Source organism: Camelus dromedarius, chromosome 11, assembly GCF_036321535.1.
Source record: "Camelus dromedarius isolate mCamDro1 chromosome 11, mCamDro1.pat, whole genome shotgun sequence".
NCBI classification, from domain to species: domain Eukaryota; kingdom Metazoa; phylum Chordata; class Mammalia; order Artiodactyla; family Camelidae; genus Camelus; species Camelus dromedarius.
The window spans coordinates 38,279,385-38,301,595 of NC_087446.1; the positions used below are offsets into that span (position 1 = coordinate 38,279,385).

Consider the following 22,211-nt stretch of genomic DNA (forward strand, 5'->3'; position numbering starts at 1 on the left):
TTTTAATTTTTTTCAGGAACCTCCATACTGTTTTCCATAGTGACTACACCAACTTACATTTCCATGAACAGTGTACAAGTTTTTCCTTTTTTCACATCCTCACCAACACTTGCTATTTCTTGTCTTTTTTGTAGTAGCCAGTCTAACAGGTGTGAGGTGATATCTCATTGTGGTTTTGATCTGCCCCCCTTGCTTTTTAAATTTAGATTTTATTTAGAATGGATATAGATTAATCAGGTGTATTTAAATTTAAAAAATACCCTTTTATTTTACCATTTTAATTTTATATTTTAGGTAGTCTCTTCTATCTAGTATATTCACTTCCTAGAAAATCTGAAAATCCTTTCCTTTTTATAGGTCAGTTAGCTCTATTGCATGTATTGATAAAATTGATTTGCTTTGCTTTGGTTTTGTCATAATCATATACATTTCTTGCTAAAAGTCTGTTTTATTTAGCCCTCCCTCTCTCTCTCTTTCTATCTCATTAATTTTGGTATTTAGGAATATATTTATTTTATTCTAATAACTTTACTCAATACCATTCAGTCCTCTTTTATTTTGAGGTTGTCTTCTTACTATGAACAATATTGTAATTAGCTAGTAACTTCCTCTTTCTCTTCTCTCCTTTACCCCCCAAATCTAACTTAAAAGTATTATCCTTTTATTCCCAGTTTTTAAAAAGCAAAATTTCCTCTTCATATACAGTCTTTGCTTTCTCCCCATTTTTGATAATTTGTATTATATCCATAATATCAAAACCTATAAAAATTAAATACTGTTCTTTCAACCTTATTCTCACTATTTCTCCCCAGTTCTACTGTAAAATGCTCACCACAAAAACTTAAATTGAATTTCTCCAATTTTTGGAATCATATTCTCTGGTAAATTTCTCAAGAAGGCTATGGGAACAAGATTTCTTGAGTCCTTGCAAGTTCATAATGGTCTATGTCTCTAAAACATGATCGTGTTATGTATATATAAGAATACATCAATAATTCAATAACGACAAAGCAACTTGTATTAAAATGGGCAACGGACTTGAATATACATTTCTCCAAAGCAGACATACAAATAACTAATAAACACATGAAAAGATGCTCAACATCACTAATAATTAGAGAAATGCAAATCAAAACTACAGTGAGTTTACAATTAGTTATCACCTCACACCCAGTATGACAGCCACTATTAAAAAAAAAAGAAAGAAAAAGAAAATAAGCGTTGGTGAGGATGTGGAGAAATTGGAACCCTTAGGCACTATTGGTGGGAATGTAAGATAGTAGTCACTATGGAAACCAGTACAGAGTTTATTAAAAAGTTAAAAATAGAATTACTATATAGTTAGTAATCATAATTCTGTGTATAAATCCAGAAGGATTGAAAGCGCTGTCTCAAAGATGTATTTGCATAGCTATGTTCATTGCAGCATTATTGCAATATCCATGAGGAAGCAATATAAATGTCTATCAAGGGATAAATGGGTAAAGAAAATGTGGTATATTCATGGAATAGAATATTATTCAGCCTTGACAAAGAAGGGAATCCTTAAACATTGAGTCCGTTATACTAAGTGAAATATGCCAGTCTTGAAAAGATACGAAAAAAATACTTTATGATTCCACTTATATGAAGTATCTGAAATAGTTAAACTCATAGAAACAGAAATTAGAATGGTGGTTGCCAGGAGCTGGAGGCAGGGAGCAATGCAGGGTTGCTCAATGGATACAGAGCTTCAGTTTTGCAAGATAAAAAAAAAATTCTAGAGATCTGTTACATTGTTATGTAACTGTACAGATAAAAACAGTTAAGATGGTACATTTTATGTTATGTATTTTTTCTACCACAATTTAAAAAAATAAACTTAGAAAAAAGCGAGAGGAGAGCAGCCCTATGGTGCACTCTTGTTCGGATTCATTTAGCTAAAGCCGAGCCTTGCCACGTCTTTCATCCAATCACAGGGTCTCTAGAGCCTCCACCTTCCTTTTCCCACGACAGGAATGACCTCGTGGCTCCGCTAGGTGTCGCCCGGCCGCGGGCCACCCTCGCCCCGCCTTTCGCCCCACCCCCAACCCCGCCCCTCCGATTTTCCTCCAATCGCAGTCCTGGCCCCGCTCTCTGCCCCAGCCTTTTCCTGCATCCGGGCCTGGAGGGGTTGGATCTGAAAACTAGCGACCAGCATGGAAGTTCAAGACGATCCCCAGTCCGGTCCCCGCTGCTCGTCGTCCTCCCGGGACGGCTCCGGGGTCTTGGTGTCCAAGGAGCTGCTAACAGCGGGCAGCGGCGGCCGCGGAGGTAAAGGGCAGGTGACGGCGGCGTGGGGCGCGCACGTGCGGCGCGCGGCGCGCGGCTGTTCCCTGCGCAGGCCTGGCACTAAGGAGGGAGCCCCGGGTATGGTCGCAGGACTCCTGCTTGCCCCCAGCCGCTGGGCTGGGGGATTGTGCATCCGGCCTCGGGACCGGGGGTAGTTCCTGTATTACGCACGGTCATGAACGCCCACCGCCGAACGCCGTAGCGAGACACCTCCCCTAAGGGGGCGGCTTTAAGGTGGGCTCTGGGTTTAAGCAGCTGGCTGGTAGGGGGAGCAGATGAATATTATGAATTAACCACCCTCTCTGCGCAGATGCCCACAGAGCCACCCTTAGTGCCGGTCTTTTCTAGAGGGAGACGGGTCCAGAAAAATCCTCATAGGATTTCAGACACCATAATAGAGAACTAAAAAGCAAGTGTTCAAATCCCAGCTCCACGAGTAATTAATTAGCTGTGGAACTTTAGGAGACTTGTTTACATTCTCAACGCCCCAGTTTTTACATTTGGAAAATGGAGGTAGTAGTACCTATAGAATTTTTTTTTTTTGAGAAGAATGCGCCTAAGATCTTGAGCACCTTCTCATTAAATATTAACTTGAAGAAAAGATTGTGTGAGAACCCAGAATATCAGAAGAAGTTACAGTAATAATAGCCAGAGCTTCCGTACTTACTATGCCCCAGGAATTAATTCACCTCTCTAATCCTCCCGACTGCCCTGGGTAGAAGGTTCTGTTATCCCTGTTTTGTAGATGAGGAAACTGGGTTCTGGTGTATCGTACAGATAAGTAACTTGCTGGAGATTGTGTGGCTGGAAAGTGGCAAAACTGGGATTTGAATCCAATCGGCGAGGCTCCAGAGTCCATGCTCTTTACTTTTAATCCAGTTGCTAAGGCCTAAGGTATAAGCAAGGAATGCTGAGCTGCTGCTTTGATGGTGAACAGGATTTTTATACCGGAGTGAAGAGATTTTCTTCTTCTCCACCAGGTGTTGGAAATAGGGTGCTCAAAGCCTTGAGTTTTGAAGGACAAGCCTTATTCTCTGAGCTCTGATGGGCTGGAGAGCTAGGTTGATTTGAGGAGTAGTGAATGTTGAAACTGAATAAATGGAATAGGGAGGGGACAGCAATTCTCCAAAGGGCTGTTTTGTCTAGGTCGGATATCTTTGCCAAAGGGGAACTAACCAGGCAGGTGGGTTTTATAAATTAAGAAGCTAATGCTCAAAGACATTAGGTAATTTGCAGAAAATAACACAGCTGGTAACCATTTCTGACCTCACTTAACCCTTACCGTACTTTGAACTGCTTCCTGCATTCTGTCATTGCCGACCCACAGTTGTCATTGATGGATTTCTGACCCAAAAAGGTCTAGTTTAGTATGCATTGATTAGTCGGCATCAGTGGCACAGAGATGTAGGAGACAGGCTTAAGAAAGGGGGTAATCTACATGCATAAAGACCGGAAATGGAACAGAATTTGTGGAGTGTTTCTTTAGAAAAATATCTTGGGAAATGTGGAACAGTGAAAACTTGAGGGTGGTCTCAGAAAGTTTGCTGATGAGTTCCTATCTCTTTGTGCTTTAGTAAATTAAGTGTGTGTGTTTTCAGGTATATGGGACACTTTGCTCATCAACTCCAAGCCTAATTCCAGAAAGAATTCCACTCTTCAGACAGTTCGAATAGAGAGGAGTCCCTGTAAGTACCCTTCCCCCCGCCTCTCTCTCTCAAGATCCCTTTCTGGTGTTAAATTCTGCCTAACTAAATGGTTATTTGATGGGACAGTGTCTGCCTTTGTGGTCAGCTATCAAGCCAGAGTCCAGCTGAGCACGTCTTACTTGGGATTTACATTGTGAAGTTAGTGTACAAGGATAAAATTTCTTATATTACTTCCCTGCTTTAAGAGGGTAACTTTGTGGGATGGATTTTTGGAAATCAAAACCAATTATTCTTGATCTCCTTGGAAAATTTTTTTCTAGGTTACTGAGTCCCAAATTTAATATCCATGTATGGGAAAACATCACCATATTCCATTAAATTGGACATAATTATTTAAATAGTAAATGTTACTCATACATGACATAACAGGGCCAGTTCTCTTCATTAATTACTCTGATACTGCTGTACGCACACCCAAATATACATACCACTCAGATTTTGTTCATATAGCCTTCATGTAATACTCAGCATCTGTGTAATTCCCTCTTAATGTTTAAAAAAAAAGAATAAACACAAGAATTAGTGAAAGCAATGTAACTAATACATGAGGTTATCATGTCTATAAACTAAGAAGTCATGAGTATTCTGAGGTGGGGAACTTAACCATAGCATGCGCTAAATTTATAACAGCTAAAGTAACTGCATGGTGGCTCTCTACTCAAATATGAGCTTTTGTATGAACATAAGTTTTCATTTTGGGGGCTATATACCTCAGAGTGGAATTGTGTACTTTTTATAAAGAAGAACTTGCCAAACTATTTTCAGAGTTGGGTGCACCACCTTGCATTCCCACCAGCCGGGTATGAGAGTGTAATTACTGCACATCCTCACCAGCCCACGGTGTGGTCTGTCATCTTAATTTTAGCTATTCTAGTGCTATGTAGTGGTATTGCAATATCTCCTTAATTTGTTTTCCCCTAGTGACTGAAGATGTTGAACATCTTTTCATGTGTTTATTCACCACTTATATGTCTATTAAAGGTTAATGGATATAGAATTCTAGGCTGACCAGTATTTAACATATTTTTTTTAACCATTCAGTATTTTAAAGATGTTGCCCTGCTGTCTTCTGACTTAAATTGTTTTTGATGAGAAGTCTGCTATCGTTCTCATCTTCGTCATGTATAGTTCTTTTTCTCTCTGGTTGCACTTAAGATTTTCTTCTTTGAAAGAAAGAGGCTGGAGGAATAACTCTCCCAGACTTCAGACAATACTATAGAGCTACAGTCATCAAGACAGCATGGTATTGGTATAAAAACAGACATATAGACCAATGGAACAGAATAGAGGGCCCAGAAATGAACCCACAAACTTTTGGTCAACTAATCTTTGACAAAGGAGGCGAGAATATACAATGGAATAAAGACAGTCTCTTCAGCAAATGGTGTTGGGAAAACTGGACAGCAGCATGTAAAACAATGAAGCTAGAACACTCCCTTACACCATATACAAAAATCAACTCAAAATGGATCAAAGACTTAAACATAAGACAAGATACAGTAAACCTCCTAGAGGAAAACATAGGCAAAACATTGTCTGACATACATTTCAAAAATTTTCTCCTAGAAGAAATAAAAGCAAGAATAAATGGGACCTAATGAAACTTACAAGCTTCTGCACAGCAAAGGAAATCAGAAGTAAAACAAGAAGACAACCTACGGAATGGGAGAAAATTTTTGCAAATGAAACCGACAAAGGCTTGATCTCCAGAATATATAAGCAGCTTATACAACTCAATAAGAAAAAAATAAACAACCCAATCCAAAAATGGGCAGAAGACCTAAACAAGCAATTCTCCAAGGAAGACATACAAATGATCAATAGGCACATGAAAAAATGCTCAATATCACTAATTATCAGAGAAATGCAAATCAAAACTACAATGAGGTATCACCTCACACCAGTCAGAATGGCCGTCATTCAAAAATCCACAAATGACAAATGCTGGAGAGGCTGTGAAGAAAGGGGAACCCTCCTACACTGCTGGTGGGAATGCAGTTTGGTGCAGCCACTATGGAAAACAGTCTGGAGATTCCTCAAAAGACTAGGAATAGACTTACCATATGACCTAGGAATCCCACTCCTGGGCTTGTATCCAGAAGGAACCCTACTTCAGGATGACACCTGCACCCCAATGTGCATAGCAGCACTATTTATAATGGCCAAGACATGGAAACAGCCTAAATGTCCATCAACAGATGACTGGATAAAGAAGAAGTGGTATATTTATACAATGGAATACTACTCAGCCATAAAAGCCGACAACATAATGCCACTTGCAGCAACATGGATGCTCCTGGAGAATGTCATTCTAAGTGAAGTAAGCCAGAAAGAGAAAGAAAAATACCATATGAGATTGCTCATATGTGGAATCTAAAAAACAAAAACAAAAACAAACAAACAAAAACAAAGTGTAAATACAGGATAGAAATACTCATAGACAGAGAATACAGACTTGTGGTTGCCAGGGGGGTGGAGGGTGGGAAGGGATAGACTGGGATTTCAAAATTGTAGAATAGATAAACAAGATTACACTGTATAGCACAGGGAAATATACACAAAATGTTATGATAACTCACAGAGAAAAAAATGTGACAATGAGTGTGTATATGTCCATGAATGACTGAAAAATTGTGCTGAACACTGGAATTTGACACATTGTAAAATGATTATAAATCAATAAAAAATGTTAAAAAAAAGATTTTCTTCTTTATCACTGGTTTTCACCAATTTGATGGTGATGTGCCTTGTCATTTTCTTTGTGATTCTTGAGCTTGAGATTTGTTGAACCTCTTGGATCTGTGGATTTATAGTTTTTTTTTCAAATTTGGGAAATTTTTGGTCAGATATTTTTTAAGTCCCCCTTCTTTCTCATCTTTCCTGCAGGGACTTTAATTACACACAGTTTTGCTACTTGAAATTGCCCTACAGCTCACTGATGGCTTGGTTTTGTTTTGTTGGTCTTGGTGTTGTTTCTTTTGGTCTTAGTTTTTGTGTTTCATTTTGGATAGTTTTTGTTGTTAAGTCCTCAAGTTCACTAATCTTTTCTTGTCTAATCTGCTGTTTAATCCCATCCAATTTATTTTTCAAATCAGATATTGTAGTTTCCATCTCTAGAAGTTCAGTGTGAGTCTTTTTTATATCTTTCATTTATCTCCTTATGGTGAGGAATGAGAAGAATTTCCTTGTTCTTTTTCTCTGCTTTCTTGAATACATGGAGTATATTTATAATAGCTGTTTTAAGTGTCTTATTGCTGATTCTATCATCTGTGTCATTTCTGGATCTATTTCTGTTGATTTTTTTCTTACTTATGGGTTGTATTTCCCCGCTTATTTGCATGCTTGGTAATTTTTTTTATTAATTGACGTATAGTCAGTTTACAATGTTGTGTTAAATTCTGGTGTACAGCATAGTGACTCAGTTATATATATGTTGTTTGCTCATTTCTCTGGGGATAAAAAAAAATGCCCCAGTGATTTCAGGTGCATCTGCATCCGGGTGTTCAGTGTCATCAGGGATCTGCTGCTCCATATCTGTTGGTTCTGCTTGTCTAAGCATTGGCTTTGTCTAAGCATTGGCTTTGTCTAAAACAAGCTCATCCCCAGTGTATAGCAAGTGGGCCAGTTTATCAGCAGCTGTAGGCTTACATTCAGCAGCTCACTCAAGCCGTTTACTCTGAAAGAAGGGATGTCTTTCTCAGCAGTGCAAACCAAAGTCCCAGGGTGATATCTTATTGGCCTGACTAGATCACGGTGTTGCTGAACCAAATCAGAGTGGCCAAGGTTGTAGAACAGGTAGGCATGAACAGGGTAGGGACAAGAGTGACTAAGAGTGACTCTTAGTTTAAAAGGAAAGTCGGGGTTATGTTATCAGAAGAAGGGGAACAGATGTTGGGAAGGTCCAAGAAACCTCTGCTCATGCCTGAGGTAACTCAGAGGTGGAACTGGAATTCTGTTAATAACCTCATCAGTCTGACTTCAGAGCCTTGTGCATAAAAGTTCTACTGCTGCTTGTTAACTATTTGTTGAAGGCCAGCCTTCTAGGAATTTCCACTTCTGGGGGTGTATGAAAAACACAAAACTTTGAGACATAATTGCTGAATTGATAGTCCTACTGCTTTAAGAATTCAGAAGATGATGGAGGTCTTTAAAATGGAAGAGATTTGAAAGATTTTTTAAAATTATAATTATTGTTATTATCAAGTTGAGAAGTGTTTTACAAGAAATTCTAGATTTTTGAAATTTGAAGTTTGGCCAAATACTAACATAAATATTGATAAACTATATTTCTTCTCCATAGTGTTGGACCAAGTACAGACCTTCCTCCCACACATGGCTCAGGCAAATGAAAAGCTAAGAAAAGAAATGGCAGCTGCACCGCCTGGTCATTTCAACATTGAAAATATTGATGAGACTCTTGGAAAAGTTATACAAATGGTAACTATGGTTTGTTTTCATTTCATAAAGTAAAAATTACCAGTATGTATCATCACGCATACTGCGTGAAGAGAAAGAACTTTTTTTTTTTAATTTTGGGAGGTAATTAGGTTTATTTATTTATTGTTTTATTGGAGGTACTGGGGATTGAACCCAGGACCTTGTGTATGCCAAGCATGCACACTACCACTGAACTATACCCACGACCAAGAAAGAACTTTTAAAATTTTAATTCCAAGGGTTGTTTTCCTTTTTTAATGCAAAGTCAGCTCATGTTTCCAGTACCACATAGGTACTTGGTCATTTTATGATTAAGGGTCTAATAGATCAGTAAGCTTCCCTGGGTGAAGTTTAGGAATTTAGTAATTTGCAATCATAGGGAGGCTTTTTCAAGTCAAATGTTACATTTGTTATCTTGAAGCATTTATTTGCTAAATGTCCTAATTGGATTTTTTCTTATTTTTCTCTCCAAGGCCCAAAAGAGGCATTCATAGTCTGATTCATTGAGAATGCAAAAATAAACGATGTGTAAAACAGAGTAACTGATTACATAGCCACCTGTGAGAATTGCCTCTCCATTTAGGCTCATATCTTATTTCCACACTGGAATTCCCTTTATTCCACTTGTGTCTGGACAAATCTGACACCATTGTTAATAATAATACCTGATTTGTCATCAAATCTGTCAGCCCTATCGCCAGAATATACCCCAAATCCAGCCATTTCGCACGGCGTCCACTGCCACCAACCTCAGTCTAAGTGATTACGGTCTCCCCTGTGGATTATCCCATTGATTCCCCAACCAGTCTCCCTGCCTCCACCCTTTCTTCCTGGAGTCTTTTTTTCACACAGTGTGTGTGGCCCACAGTTTGGGAACCACGGGGGTTCCCATCACATCTCTAGTAAGTTCAAAGACCCCCATGGGCCTGTGTGATCCTGCCTCCAGCTCTGTACCTGACCTCATCTCCCACCCGGCCCCTCGTTTACTGACTTCAGTCTTGTCTTCCTGCTCCACGCCTTTCCCTGTTTGTAGACTGCCCTTCCCCACATTTCTGCATCTTCACTCCCTCCATCTCTTACTTCTAGTCACCTCAGCAAGAGGCCTTCCCCGATGGCCTGATTGTTAGCTTATTCTTTTTTTTCTTTTTAATTTTCACTGCCCTACACTGTGCTTTATATGTGATTGTTTATTGCCTTTCTTTCCCAACTACAACAGAGGTCAGCACATGTTTTCTGTAGGGGGCCGAACAGTAAATACATCAGGCCTTCTGGGCCATGCCATCTCTCATGACTGCTCAGTCCTGCCATCTCAGCTGTAGATGGTACTTAAAGAATAGACAAGTTTTACAAATTTCATTTATAGACACTGACATTTGACTTTCATATAATTTTCATGTTTCATGAAATACTCTTTTGATTTTTTTTCCTACCACTTAAAAATGTAAAAACTATTCTTAGCTCATGAGCTGAACAAAAGCAGGCAGCAGGGTAGGTGTGACCTGCAGGCTGTAATTTGCCGTCTCCTGCTCAAAAACATAGGTTCTACAAAGGCAAGGATTTTGTCGTTATCGTGAAGTCTCTAGTCCCTAGTGCAGTGCCTGGTTCGTGTTGATATTTATTGAGGGAATATTGTTCAATACATTCAGGATAAATAGAATTAGGTTGTGGGGGACTTTTTAGACTCGCACTGAATATAGATCATTATGGTCGACTCTGGCAACTAAAGAGTAACAGTGCTGTATTGCATTAAGAACTTTCTTGTCCTTCGTGTTTCAGTATTTGTGCTAAATGTTGGTTGCTCCATAAGGTGTCGTTAAAACTTTTTAGGGAACTGCCCTGAAATAAATTTCCCACATGGTGTTTTTTTGGCAGGATGTGGCCTTGTTTGAAATGAATCAGTCTGATTCACAAGAAGAGGACTGTTCAGAAGAGAATTCTCAAGACAGTTCAGAGGACAGTTCAGAATCTGAGGATGAAGATGACAGCACCTCTTCTGAAGTCACCATCGATAACATCAAGCTTCCTCATTCAGAAGATAGAAAAGGCAAGATAGAGGTATTGGACAGTCCTGCCAGTGAAGAAAAGAAATAGGGAAATAAATGATCTAAGAAAGAGGTGATAGAGCCTGCTAATTCTGTGAAAGAGAATGTGGTTCCCTAGTTATTTTGCATTTCAGATATCTATGGTGCTTCTATGTAATGTCAGACATATTTTGCTTCTTGGAGAAACAGAAGCTGGGTTTTAAAGAACTGGAAGAGAGAGCCTTTGGGGATCTTTTAAGAGCAGACTGAATTTGATCTCATGCTAAAGATATGGTTTAGAAAGCTTAACTTTACATACGGTGATGAGTGAATTTGTTGGCATCTTCTTTCTTTAGCATGGACTTACAGGTATCAAACTTTATTTTAAAGTAAAAATACAAATCACCTGTTTATTTTTGTTTTAAATTGTCCTCTTGGATAAAACAACCTAGGTTTGTTCTTTATTTAAGGTTATTATGAAGTCAAATTTATTGCTGTCAAAATGGGTTCAGCGAGGGAGAAGTTTTTTTTTAAGATTTTTTACAAAGGGAATATTTATATTTAATTGCTGTCAGACATATCTACTTTTACTTAGAAAAAAAATCCTTTCCAGTTTGAGCTGGAAAACCAGTGCTCTGTGCTTTAATCACTGTTGGTGAGTCTGGAGCCACTCAGTACACATCGAATTTACTGCTTGGAAAATTTGTAGGTTTTTGGTGGTGTTTTTTCTTTTTTTCATAAAGCAGTTTTTTTTGTTTCAGCTATTAAAATTATTCCTCACAGTTGCCCACAGTTTTATAAACCTATAAATGTAGAGAATAGGGACACCACAGGAAGACTGGGCACAGTATATAAACATAATAACTGGTTTTCCCTTTCAAACGACAAAATAATCCTCCATCGGAGTTGCCTTTCTGCCTCATTCTTGACCTTATTAAACTTGTTTGTGATCTCATCTGCCAAGGGACTGGCTTTTCTTAGGATGTAGACCTGAGAGTTTAAAGGATTCTCCAACTGTGTTGAGCTGATAGACCTTTGTCCCCTCATGTTATAGGGTTCTCTATTAACTATTTTTTCCTGCTTCTCACATTAGTCTAAGACATCTTGTAAATACTCAGAAGATAATTCTCAGGTATTTCCCGTTGGAACTTGGAACCCAGGCTAAAGGTATGAAGAAGTGAACAAATCTGGAAACGAGACTTCTTAGCTGGGGTTATTATGTGTAGCAACAAACACAGCTGTGCTGAATTATTGGTGTAAATATTTAAAGATTGTCTTCTACCAGATAGTAATTATGCTACATTGTGGGAAGAGTTGCATTTGTCCAGTTCACTTCTTAGCATGGTGCATGGCACACAGTAGGCACTGAATGATGTTCATAAGTGAATTAGCAGGTATATGAGGATGTACAGGACATTTTAAGCCATGGTATCTATGGAGATATGAAGGTGTAATTTCACAGGAAATACATATCCAACTAGAAATAGACTGATGGTCAGGGAAAGAGACTAGTCAGTCTAGAAATACATAACTAGTGTAGAATTTTAATGTATTTCTCTCCTGTGATGGCTGTCTCATATAATACAACTAGGTGTTCTATACAGTTACAGTTAAGTCAACCAAATTCAATACCTCTGGACAGTCTTATGACAGGAGAAAATAGAAAACCAAAAATTTAGTATGTGATAAGGATGCCATTTTTTAAGTAAGTCCATAAAATGGACAAATTATTTACAGTGTCAGGGCTACTTTTAAACAAGTTTAGGTTCTAGCCTCTTACCGTGTACTAAGATACATTATATATGGATTAAAGATTTAAATATTAAAAATAGAATTATAAGAATTTCATACTAAAATATGGATGAATAGTTAATAAAAGCAAAAGCTTTTTTTTTTTAAGGCAGAACATCAAAGCCTGAAATCACAAAGGAAAAGACCAGAAAGTCCATAAATATTAAAAACTAGTGGGTGGCAAAGAAATCTAAAAGGCAAGGGACAAACTGGGAAAAATATTTGGCAATATAAGGCAAAAAGTGAGTACTATTAGTATATAAAGGGCTCTTAAAAATTAGTATAAGAAAATGACTAGTATCTCAATAGTGAAAAAGCCTTAGGACATGAACAAGTAATTCACAGGAAAAAAATGTTCAATCCCATTTTTCAAAGACATGCAGATGAAACCAAGATTGTATTTTTTTACCTGTGGCAAAGTGGCAGATGAAACAACAGCCAGTAGTCACTGGGCCCCTTCTGTGTGTCAGCCACTGTTCTGGTGTTTGACATGTAAGAGTTACCACCACTCACACATATATAAAAGCTTCTTACTGGGTCATACATTTAACATTTGTGCTCTCTATGTATGTTACACCTTAATTGAAAAACTGTTTTGTTTGTAAGCGGTTTGCTCTCCAATCTCTTGAGAACTAAGTCCCTGTAGTGCTTTGGTTGGTCTGACCCTGTGGTTCTCTGCTTGGTGCTTAGGTGTGAGATGATGGCAGCCATTTGGAGAAGGGTCCTTCTCCTGCTAAGGCTGGTGAGATGTTCTCTTCAAACTTGTGTATTATCCTTTTATGGCTCTTGACAGTTATAAATCAGAAAATTAGGTGTAATTGTCTTTAAAGCAAAAATATTCTTGATGAATCCCGTCTATTCTAATAATCCTTTAATTGTGCACCAAATATGGTACTTAAAAAAACAACTGCCTTGCAAAGTAGTTTGTATTCTTGTGCTGGAATGTGGTAGGAAAGACAAGAAAAGAGCTTGAGTCTTTGATTTGTATTTCCCTCAGTGCCTGGCATGGTGCCTTTCACTCAAAATGTACAATAAATGTTCATGAAACTTTTATTTTCCCTCTTTGTGTCAGTAAAGTAATACACCTTAAACATCAGTGGTTCATAATCCTGAAGAAAAAAAGGACAAGTTTACGATCATTTGGCTTACTGATTGGTAGGCTTTTACCAAAAGTTTAATGTTGGAATCTCTGTGTGGTTGAGTCCCCTCCATTTGTTCATGGAGAACCCTTGCCAGTAAGGAAGTACATAAAGAGATGATTCCTTTCTTTTGAAGGAAAGGACTGGGTATCTTATGACTGGATGTGATTCCTGGAACTCCAACCTAGTGGACAAAATGGAGCCGCTCTTGAGGGTTCAGTCAGCACACCAAGGATAGCAAAGAGAAGCAAACAACAGAGTTATAGCATCAGATAACTGTAGTAAAGTCTCACAGTAGGTAAGCGGTGGAGCCAAGCTTTAAGTTCAGTTAGCCACACCTAGCCCTTGAGGGCCTGCTAGTCACTCTGCCACAGGCACAGGCTCTAATGCTAGATCCAGCCCAGCCCAGCCACTTACCTTATTTTTCCCATTTGTAAAATGGGGATAACGGTATCTCTCTCGTGGGGTTTGGGAAGAAGCTAATGAGTTAATATACATCACATGCTTAGAACAGTGCTTGATGAGTGTGAGGTATTATGATGCTGTAAGAATAATAGTACACCAGAAAATAACACAACATTGTAAATCGACTATACTTCAGTTTAAAATAGAATAATACACAGCGGTGGCAAAAAAACTGGAGAAACTATTGGTGAGTTTATAGATTGCTATGTCCTTTGAATCAGAGATTCTACCTCTAGGAATTTATTCTAGGTAAGCAAATACAGTTGTGTTCACAAGATTGATTGTGACATTTAAAATAGCAAAAAAAGATAAAAATATAAATGTCCAACAATAGAGAACAAGTTGAATTAAAGCCATATGCAGAGGTGTGTTTACTGACATAGAAAGATGCTTACATATTGTTAACGGAAAAAAGCAGGTAAAGTTATGTATAGTATTATACTAGTTCTATAAAAAAGTATATACATTCATTGAAAATATCTTGAACAATCTCAAATATCATCTGGTTATTTATGGAAAGTTTATGGTTTAATCTTACTTTCCCATTTTATTATTCTTACAAAATTAGGTGTTACTGAATCATTTTAAAAAATCCCCTTGGGTATTATTTGCATATAGTAATAATAATAATAACCCACCCTATCCAGCATGTCTCATGGCTGATAACCTACTTGTAGCCCAGGTTTCCCTTGATAGCTTTTATTTTCTTAGCAGGTAGGTACGGGGGAACTTGTTTGCTGCTTCATCCTGTCTCTAGTCATTTCCACAAAAGCTCTTGCAGTTAGTATCCACTCTGCTAGCTTTTTAGTTTGATGGATATTTGACATGTGGTCCTATTCACTACTCAGGACCTGATTTAGGCATTTGATAACAGCATCTTAGCTTGGTTAAGACTATAGCTTCCTTGCTTGAGTGCCTGTTCTGCCACTTAACAGCTGTGTGATTTGGGCAGGTTACTTAACCTCTTTCATTTGAAAGCAAATATTTATTGAGCTCTTCCTATGTATTAGACACTGGAGATACAGCATTGAACAAAACAAGCACCTGTTCATGAAGCTAACGTTCACGAAGAAACGGTGATAATTTAGTCAGTGTGTTAATTAAATCATCTAGTGGGCTGTGGATCATTATGTTCCAATTCAAATTCAGTGGTAATTTTATAAATTCCATGGAGCCTTTGATTCTGGTCAGCAGTCAGATAGAAAAAAAGCCCCTAAGAACTTTAGAACTCACTATGGAAAAAGGAGTTCTTAATCTGGAGCTCAAGCATGGGTCTCAGGAGGTCTGTGACTAGAATCAGGTATGTACGTGTATATTTGGAACAGAAGGGAGCCACAGCTTTTATTGGATTCTCAAAGAGGTTTCTGTCCCAAAGATTAAAAGCACTGCTGCTGCGGTAAAATTCAGTCTAGAAGAAACGGGCATTTTATTTATTTATTATTATAAACGGGCATTCATTCGCCATTTTATCTGTCCTTACAATATTTGGTAAAGTGATGAATCACATGCAATCAGTTAAAACACTACATTTAAAAAAGTGGTTCCTTTATAATAAGAACTTTGTCATTTTATGCAAATATGAACTGTCAGTTTGGACCCAACGGGGTCCAAATTTAGAATTTCACCTGTGCCAAGCTCTGATGGCGAATGAGTGGTCGCATAATAAAAAACACACTGACAGGCAAAACGTGCTCTACTGATCATGTCGGGATCATAATGGGTATTCCTTCTGAATGTTTTCTGCGCTTGATTTGGTTATTGTTTATTGATGACTGATCCCCTATACTCCTCTTATGTTAAGCTGCTGAGTTTCCAAAGTAACAAGTAGTCCCTAAGGGCTTCTTCAAAGCCAAAGAGATAGAAATGTTTACTGACATTTTACTTTACAAGGAGGACTAATGGAAGTTAATTGCTCCGACCAGCTTCTGGAGGCTTTTCAATTCAGGAGCTCACTTTTTTCTAGTCATACACAGATGGTTAGAATTTACCCACCTCACTATTTTTGTCTGACAGTGGGCAATTAATTATGTGATTACTGCATGGATTTTAATAATTCCTATTTCTTGAGTGTGCACTATGGTCCAAATACCTTGTTAAGTGCATTATTTTATGTATATTATCCCACTGGGTCATTACAATAACTAATGAGATAGGGACTTTATCCCTATTTATAGATTCCAAGGCTGGGCTTTGAGATACTCGGTAAATAATCTGCCAAAGATCACACAGCCAGTGAGAGGCAGAACCAATAGGTAGAAAAATGGAAAACCAAATGTCCTAGAAGGACGAATGAGCTGCAGAAAGAAAAGCACCCTTTTCCTTGGACCATTGTCATTTTTCATTCCGTGGCATTTTCCAGTGCTGCCGTATTGGGCACTGGCTCAGACAAGGGATGAGAAAGGAGCACAGGAATCGATGACTACTGAAAAGGGTTGTATGGGAATTAATTCACTGAATTAATATACCTCACTCTATTTTAAAAATGGGGATAGGGGAGCAGTTAACTTTTATTGAATATTTACCATAAAAAAGCACAGTGCAAGGTGCTTTACTTAGATTATTGCATTGAATTCTCATAATAAGGCTCCTCAGGGAGACATTTCTGTCCCCATTGTACATATAAGGAAACTGAGGCTCAGAGAAGTTGCATAAGTTTCCCAAAGTCATATAGATAGTAAGATGGTATGATATGAACAAAGATCAGCCCCCAAAAGCTATTTACTTTATAATATATTATACTATAAAATTCACTTTAAAAGCTATTGACTAGAATTAAACTATTTGGGACCAAAGATCATGTCATTAAATTCTGTATACTCCTCAGGACATAGTAGGTACACAAGAACTGTTTCTGGATTGGTCACTCATCACAGTGGGTTGAAAATAGAACATCAAAGGCACAAAGATGTATCTTATTTCCAAAAAATCCAACAAAACAAAAACCTTCCTTCACATTCCTTACAGGATATACTGTTCCTTCAGAGCAAAGCTATAGAAAACCTTTTTAATAACCCCATATGCCTGGTTCAGAGGTTAAAACCTATAAATATGATACAGGGGTTCAAAAAATGCACCTTCTGTATTATAACTGCATGATATTGACATTTTCATGAGTGGTTAGTCTTGGTAGGGGGAAAAAGCAGTTTGGTATTTTACAGAAATATGTGTGGTATAAACATAGTTAAAACCCAACTGCAAATCATTTTAAGATATAAAAGGATATTAGAAAATACCCAGGCACACGTGTAAATGCTTAGATATGTGGCCTGACCTTCTTCATGGTCCATGTGCGTATTTTCTGGCTGATGGCTGTTACCGCAGACCTCAGCACACCCCGGCTTCATGTCGAGAGTTGAGGAGCTGGGTTGTCTGCTGAGAGCTTCCTGACGACGGCATTGCTCTAATACTCCAGCGTCACAGTCTTGGTTTTGAGGTATTCGTTTAGAGCTTCCTCACCTAGGGAAGAGACAAGCAGTTGATGGACCATGTTGACAGGTGGATGTGATGTCCCCAGATCTCGGACACAAGTGTAGACATGATCAGTCACTAAGCAAACAGAATGGGGCCAAGGCCAGTGCTTCTCAAACTTTACATTTCTTTTTTTTTTTCCTTAAAAAATTTTTTTTAAATCTTTTTTTTGGGTGGGGGAGGTAATTCAGACTTTACACTTCATGTGAATCACCTGAGGATCTTGTGAAACTGCAGATTCTGATTCAGTTAAGTCCAGAGTGGGCCCCAAGATTATGTATTTTTAAACATTCTCAGAAGATGCCGGTGGGCAAGGGCCACCTCTGTGGATAAGGCTTTGGCCAGCTCCCAGGCCTTCTAAGGACCAGAGTGCTGGCTTGCCAGTCTCCTCCCCAAACCCTTCTCCTTTATTTCCCATCTTGCTGACAAAACTCTCCTTTGCTATCCTTTGCCCATTTAGGCTGAATAGAAGTGATCAGGGTATGGTCCTTCAGGTTACAGTAAATTAAGCTGAATAGAGCAGCAGAAAGAAAAGCTTAAGATCAGTTGTTCTCATCTTATTTTAAAGATAAGAAAAATGCAGTTTTCCCAATTTATGTCGTATGTTAGAAACACAGAGGGCATATCCAGGCGAAAAATAAGTAGGTCTGTCTGTTTCTACGCTGTTGCGATTTTGAGCTAGCACACTCATGCATTTCTACAGCAGTTAAAGAGCATGAATACTACAGGTGAAACTAATGAGTGTATGATACGGCAAGCTGAGCTAAACCCAGGGTCCTTAACCTTAAATTAGTATCACCATAGGGAGGTTTGAAAATTCCTGATCCCAGGTCACACCCAGACCAATTAAATCAGCATCTTTGCATTTTTTCAAGCTCTCAGGTGATTCTAATCCAATGATGCATCTGGGAACCACTGAGCTAAGAGCGTTTCAAATTAGGAAAGGAAGAAACTGTTAGGTAAAGTTACTGTTTTATAATAAAACAGACATGAAGTGAGTTGATTATTCCCTATCAAAAGACAAGTGGAACACTGTTCTCTCACTTCATAATAATAATTTCCCTAAGAAAATCTCCCACTGTGTTTTGGATCCAGGAAAGAAAGCCAGATTGAAAACATGAAAGAAAAAAAAAAAGACTTTACCCTAGAATTTAAATGGAGACCTACTTTTATTGTTGCAAATACACTGCCAAAAGTCATCAGGAAAGAGAAAATGTAAAAATACCCCAAATTAACCAAATTTATGTTAGCAGACTATAATTTTGGTAAATGGCAAATATTTCAATTTTTGAAACAATATGCCAGACTTTGGGGCCTAAGAACATGGGCTGCAGGGCCAGTGGCTGTCTGTCTGACTTTGGGCAAGTTATCCAACCTCTCTGAGCCCCATTTTCCTCAGCTGTAAAATGACGACAATAATGGCACATGCTCCCATGGCTACTGTGAGAACTGCTCATGCCATTACAGAGAAAGTAGTTAGAACAGGGCCTGGTGTATCTAGTGTTCTGAGTAGCTATTACTGGAAATGTGACAGTGTCACTGCCCAGTGAATTACATTTTGGGCTTTCTACAAACTCTAACTCTAGTTCCCAAATGCCCAGAAGGCCCTGCCAGTTTCAGGGCTGACTCTGAAAGACTGCCAAGCGGCTCAGAGACAGGGTTTATTCTTGGAGCTACCTGGTTACTGCCTTCTACCCATTTTCCTTTCTTGGTACCACTTGGTCCCAGGAAATCTAAAACAAGTTCATGCTGAATGTCAGGTCAAAAACCCCAAACATAGTTTACCTAAAAGATACTGTCAGGGTTTTCTTTTCAACATTAATCTTCTCCTTTTAGAAAGAAACACTTTCCCACACAATTTGTATACTTTTCCGTATGTACATATGTTCAATAAAAATGTTATAACATTTTAAAAAAATTAGTACCCTTGAAAACCCAGATCCAACTGCTACATAGGAAATGCCCTTCGAAGCAACACACCAGTGTTGAATGAAGCATGAAGCAGACTACTCTGATGTGGCAACAAAGGTGACATGCAGTAGAAAAGGAAGGCATACCTAAGTCTTTTCCAAAGCCAGACTGTTTAAATCCACCAAAAGGGGCTGCCACATCCGTCTTGTTGTAGGTGTTAATAAAAACAGTTCCTGCCTCTAGTTTTTCACTCACATACATAGCTTTATTTATGTCTCCTGTAAAAACCCCCGAGGCCAAACCGTACTCTGTGTTATTGGCTCGCTGCAACACTCCATCGATGTCCCTACAAGATGTTTTTAGGAAGACATAAAACTTCATTAATTGTAAAGCAAAACACTTGCATTTTAGGTCCTGCTATTTTCCCCCTCCATGCTAGAAATAGGAAAACGTTACTGCCCATGTGCTTACGTTTTTATAAAGGATATAGTCCAGGCTTACACCAAAAGAAACTCCCAGTGAAATATTACAACCCTACTATTACATTTTTCTATGTAGCATGCAACACCTTTAAAAAATCTGAAGTCATCTTTTTAAACTTCTTCATGGGTTCTCCTTCATGACTACCCCATTGCTTCTCTCCCTTGACTTCCACTTCTGGATATGTTCTCAGAGTGCCCCCATGTCCCTCCATCTATCCAGATTTTATACACAGTTCAAGGTTTATCCGATGCCTCAACTTGAAGCCTTCCCAGTTCCCACAAGTGCCACTGTTTAGCCGGTAGAGTGAGTGTAGGCGCCCCATGAGAAGGCTCTGCAGCCAGACTGCCTGGGTGACCTTGGGCAAATGACTTAATCTCCCATGCTTTTCTTTATTCTTACAAAAAGTGGAAATAATGATAATAGTACATGTCTCATTTGTCGTGAGGATTAAATTAGCTAACAGTGTCTGGAAAACTGGAAATGCTTGGTAAAAGCCTGTTATGATCAGAAGCATGTATCTCTCCAGCTCACTATTTTGGTTTAACTTTTTGTGCATCTGTGGTTCACCTTCCAGCCAGACTGGAAGCTCCCTGAGGGCAGGGATAACATCTTATTTTTCTTTATACGAGGCTGTTGCATCATCAAATGAGAGTGAACTCAACTAATATGCTAATTCAATAAAAGGATAGTAAAATAATCCCTTCAATCAGGCTGAGGACTCCCCTGCCTTCTGACTCAGTACACGTGCTTGCCCAAGTGCAGATGGGAACCTGCTCTTCTCTTTGCTGGGTCCAGTTACGTGCCTGGCGTAGTGTGAGTATCTCACCTTTATGAGTGTCATCCTAATGTTTAAAAATGCATGAATTTCTACAACATGGCCAGTAAATGCAAACCAAGGTTTCATCTGGGGCTCTGGCAAAAAAAAATAGGATTTCTGTTCCAAAACTGGAGGAAAACAGTTGTGCTGAATTCTTTGAGAAACAGCACAGGCTTCATTGTGGTACCTTCCCAACAGATTTTCAAAGATCATCTTGATTATACACAATTTTCAACTCTCATGAGAAATGTGGAATCCAACTAGGAGTGGACTGAGGCTCTGCTAAAACTCTCATACTTCTGGGTGCATTGCATTTGAGTGCACTCCAAATTATATAGACTGGACTAAGGCTGAAAGATGGCTGTAGGCCACTGCCCACTGAGAACTATTGAGATGACAGCTTCACAAGCATGATTGCAACAGCACCAAAAGCAAACACTTGACTTATTTAATGCTTAGAATGACCCAAAAAAGTAGATACTATTAATAACCCAATTTCATAAATAGAGAAACTTAGCAGAGGAATTAAGTGGCCCAAGCCCATAAAGGGAGTTACTGCAGACTCTACCCCCTGCGCCTCCCACCTTATACCCTCTGCCCCCTATCTGTCTCCCCTATTAGATGGCGAGCTCCTTGAGGACAGGAACTGTGACTTATCTAGGCTTATACCCCCTAAACCCTATATTCTAATATCTACATGTTTAACACAAAGGCTATCCTATGGGGGAATTTATAAGGAAAAGAGGGTAACAGGGCATCCTTGGGTCAGTAAGTCAAAAGCTTACTCGCGACAGCTTAGTGTCCCCAAGAGTCTCTTATAATAAGTCTATCAAAGCCCAAGAAGCCCTTCTGAACTCCATACTCTGTTTTTAAATCCTTCTCATTAGTTAAAGGAAAACTAAAGCCAGAATTCTGAACTGGGTACAGTATACCATGAAAGTCTACTTACTATATTAAATATTCTGATATGAGCTCAGTTACGGTAATGCCCTCTTTGATATGCTAAATGCTTTGGAAAGTTTCAGGTAACATAACAAGCCAGTATGTCATTTTCAGTTGATTATATGCTGATTGTGGACATTTCTACAAAGAGTTGAGTATTAGGCTTTTGGGAGCATGATCTCCTGTAAAGAAAGCAGTCTTTCTTTGGGAAAATCAGATTTCATTAATGCTGCCTTCCCTAGAAAAGTAAATACGAAAACTAGTTCTGTTATTCTCATTTACCTTATTCCAGAGACATTTCAAATGCTGAATATACAAAACTAAAACTTAGTCAGCTAATACCCTATAATGTTAGCCATTAATTTAAGCTAAGAAAATATACTACAATCTACATTAGTTAGCATTCTCTTCTAATTATTTAAGTTAATTATTCTTCTGGTAGAGAATTACATGCTTATTGATTTTTATGCTCTGTATATAGCACAATGGCAGAAGAAAAAAAATGTCTCTAGTCAGTCTGGTTAAATTGTGCCTGAAGAACATACCCATTTTGAAATTTAGAAATGACCATAATGGGCCCAAAGGATTCCTCTTTGGCAAGATACATGTGGTCTTCCACATCTGTGAACACAGTAGGTTCCATAAAAAAGCCTGTTTGAGAAACAGAAGAAAATAACATCAATTATAGGGTAACTTTTCAATGAATAGTTCTCTCATTTAA

At 38.5% G+C, this 22,211-nt stretch overlaps 2 protein-coding genes across 3 annotated transcripts in view; one reads left to right on the top strand and one right to left on the bottom strand.

The window, feature by feature from the left end:
- ALDH1L2 (aldehyde dehydrogenase 1 family member L2) overlaps positions 1-22,211 on the bottom strand; it is a 70,023-nt gene that overhangs the window by 6,358 nt on the left and 41,454 nt on the right. Inside the window, exons 21-23 of one of the 2 annotated variants that reach the window (XR_010383196.1) lie at positions 22,036-22,141; positions 19,395-19,594; positions 17,141-17,325 (exon numbers count right to left, since the gene is read on the bottom strand). Coding sequence is in view for 1 of the 2 variants with exons in the window: in XM_031462875.2 (XP_031318735.1) it covers positions 17,270-17,325; positions 19,395-19,594; positions 22,036-22,141 (362 nt within the window). In the remaining variant the exon portion in view is untranslated. Of the gene's footprint in view, positions 1-13,404; positions 17,326-19,394; positions 19,595-22,035; positions 22,142-22,211 lie in introns of those variants that run through there. The other variant, XM_031462875.2, reaches the window with a different exon arrangement.
- On the top strand, positions 2,104-13,318 carry NOPCHAP1 (NOP protein chaperone 1). The gene is made up of 4 exons (XM_031462877.2): positions 2,104-2,292; positions 3,909-3,995; positions 8,317-8,453; positions 10,326-13,318. The coding sequence occupies exons 1-4, from the start codon at positions 2,178-2,180 to the stop codon at positions 10,542-10,544; spliced, it is 558 nt and encodes a 185-aa protein (XP_031318737.1). The 5' UTR covers positions 2,104-2,177; the 3' UTR covers positions 10,545-13,318.

Excerpts from the sequence above, each read along its gene's own strand:
- NOPCHAP1 (XM_031462877.2), top strand. The coding sequence starts at position 2,178 with ATGGAAGTTCAAGACGATCCCCAGTCCGGTCCCCGCTGCTCGTCGTCC. Across the intron at positions 2,293-3,908 it reads GGGCAGCGGCGGCCGCGGAG|GTATATGGGACACTTTGCTC; the intron begins GTAAAGGGCAGG and ends GTGTGTTTTCAG. Across the intron at positions 3,996-8,316 it reads TCGAATAGAGAGGAGTCCCT|TGTTGGACCAAGTACAGACC; the intron begins GTAAGTACCCTT and ends TCTTCTCCATAG.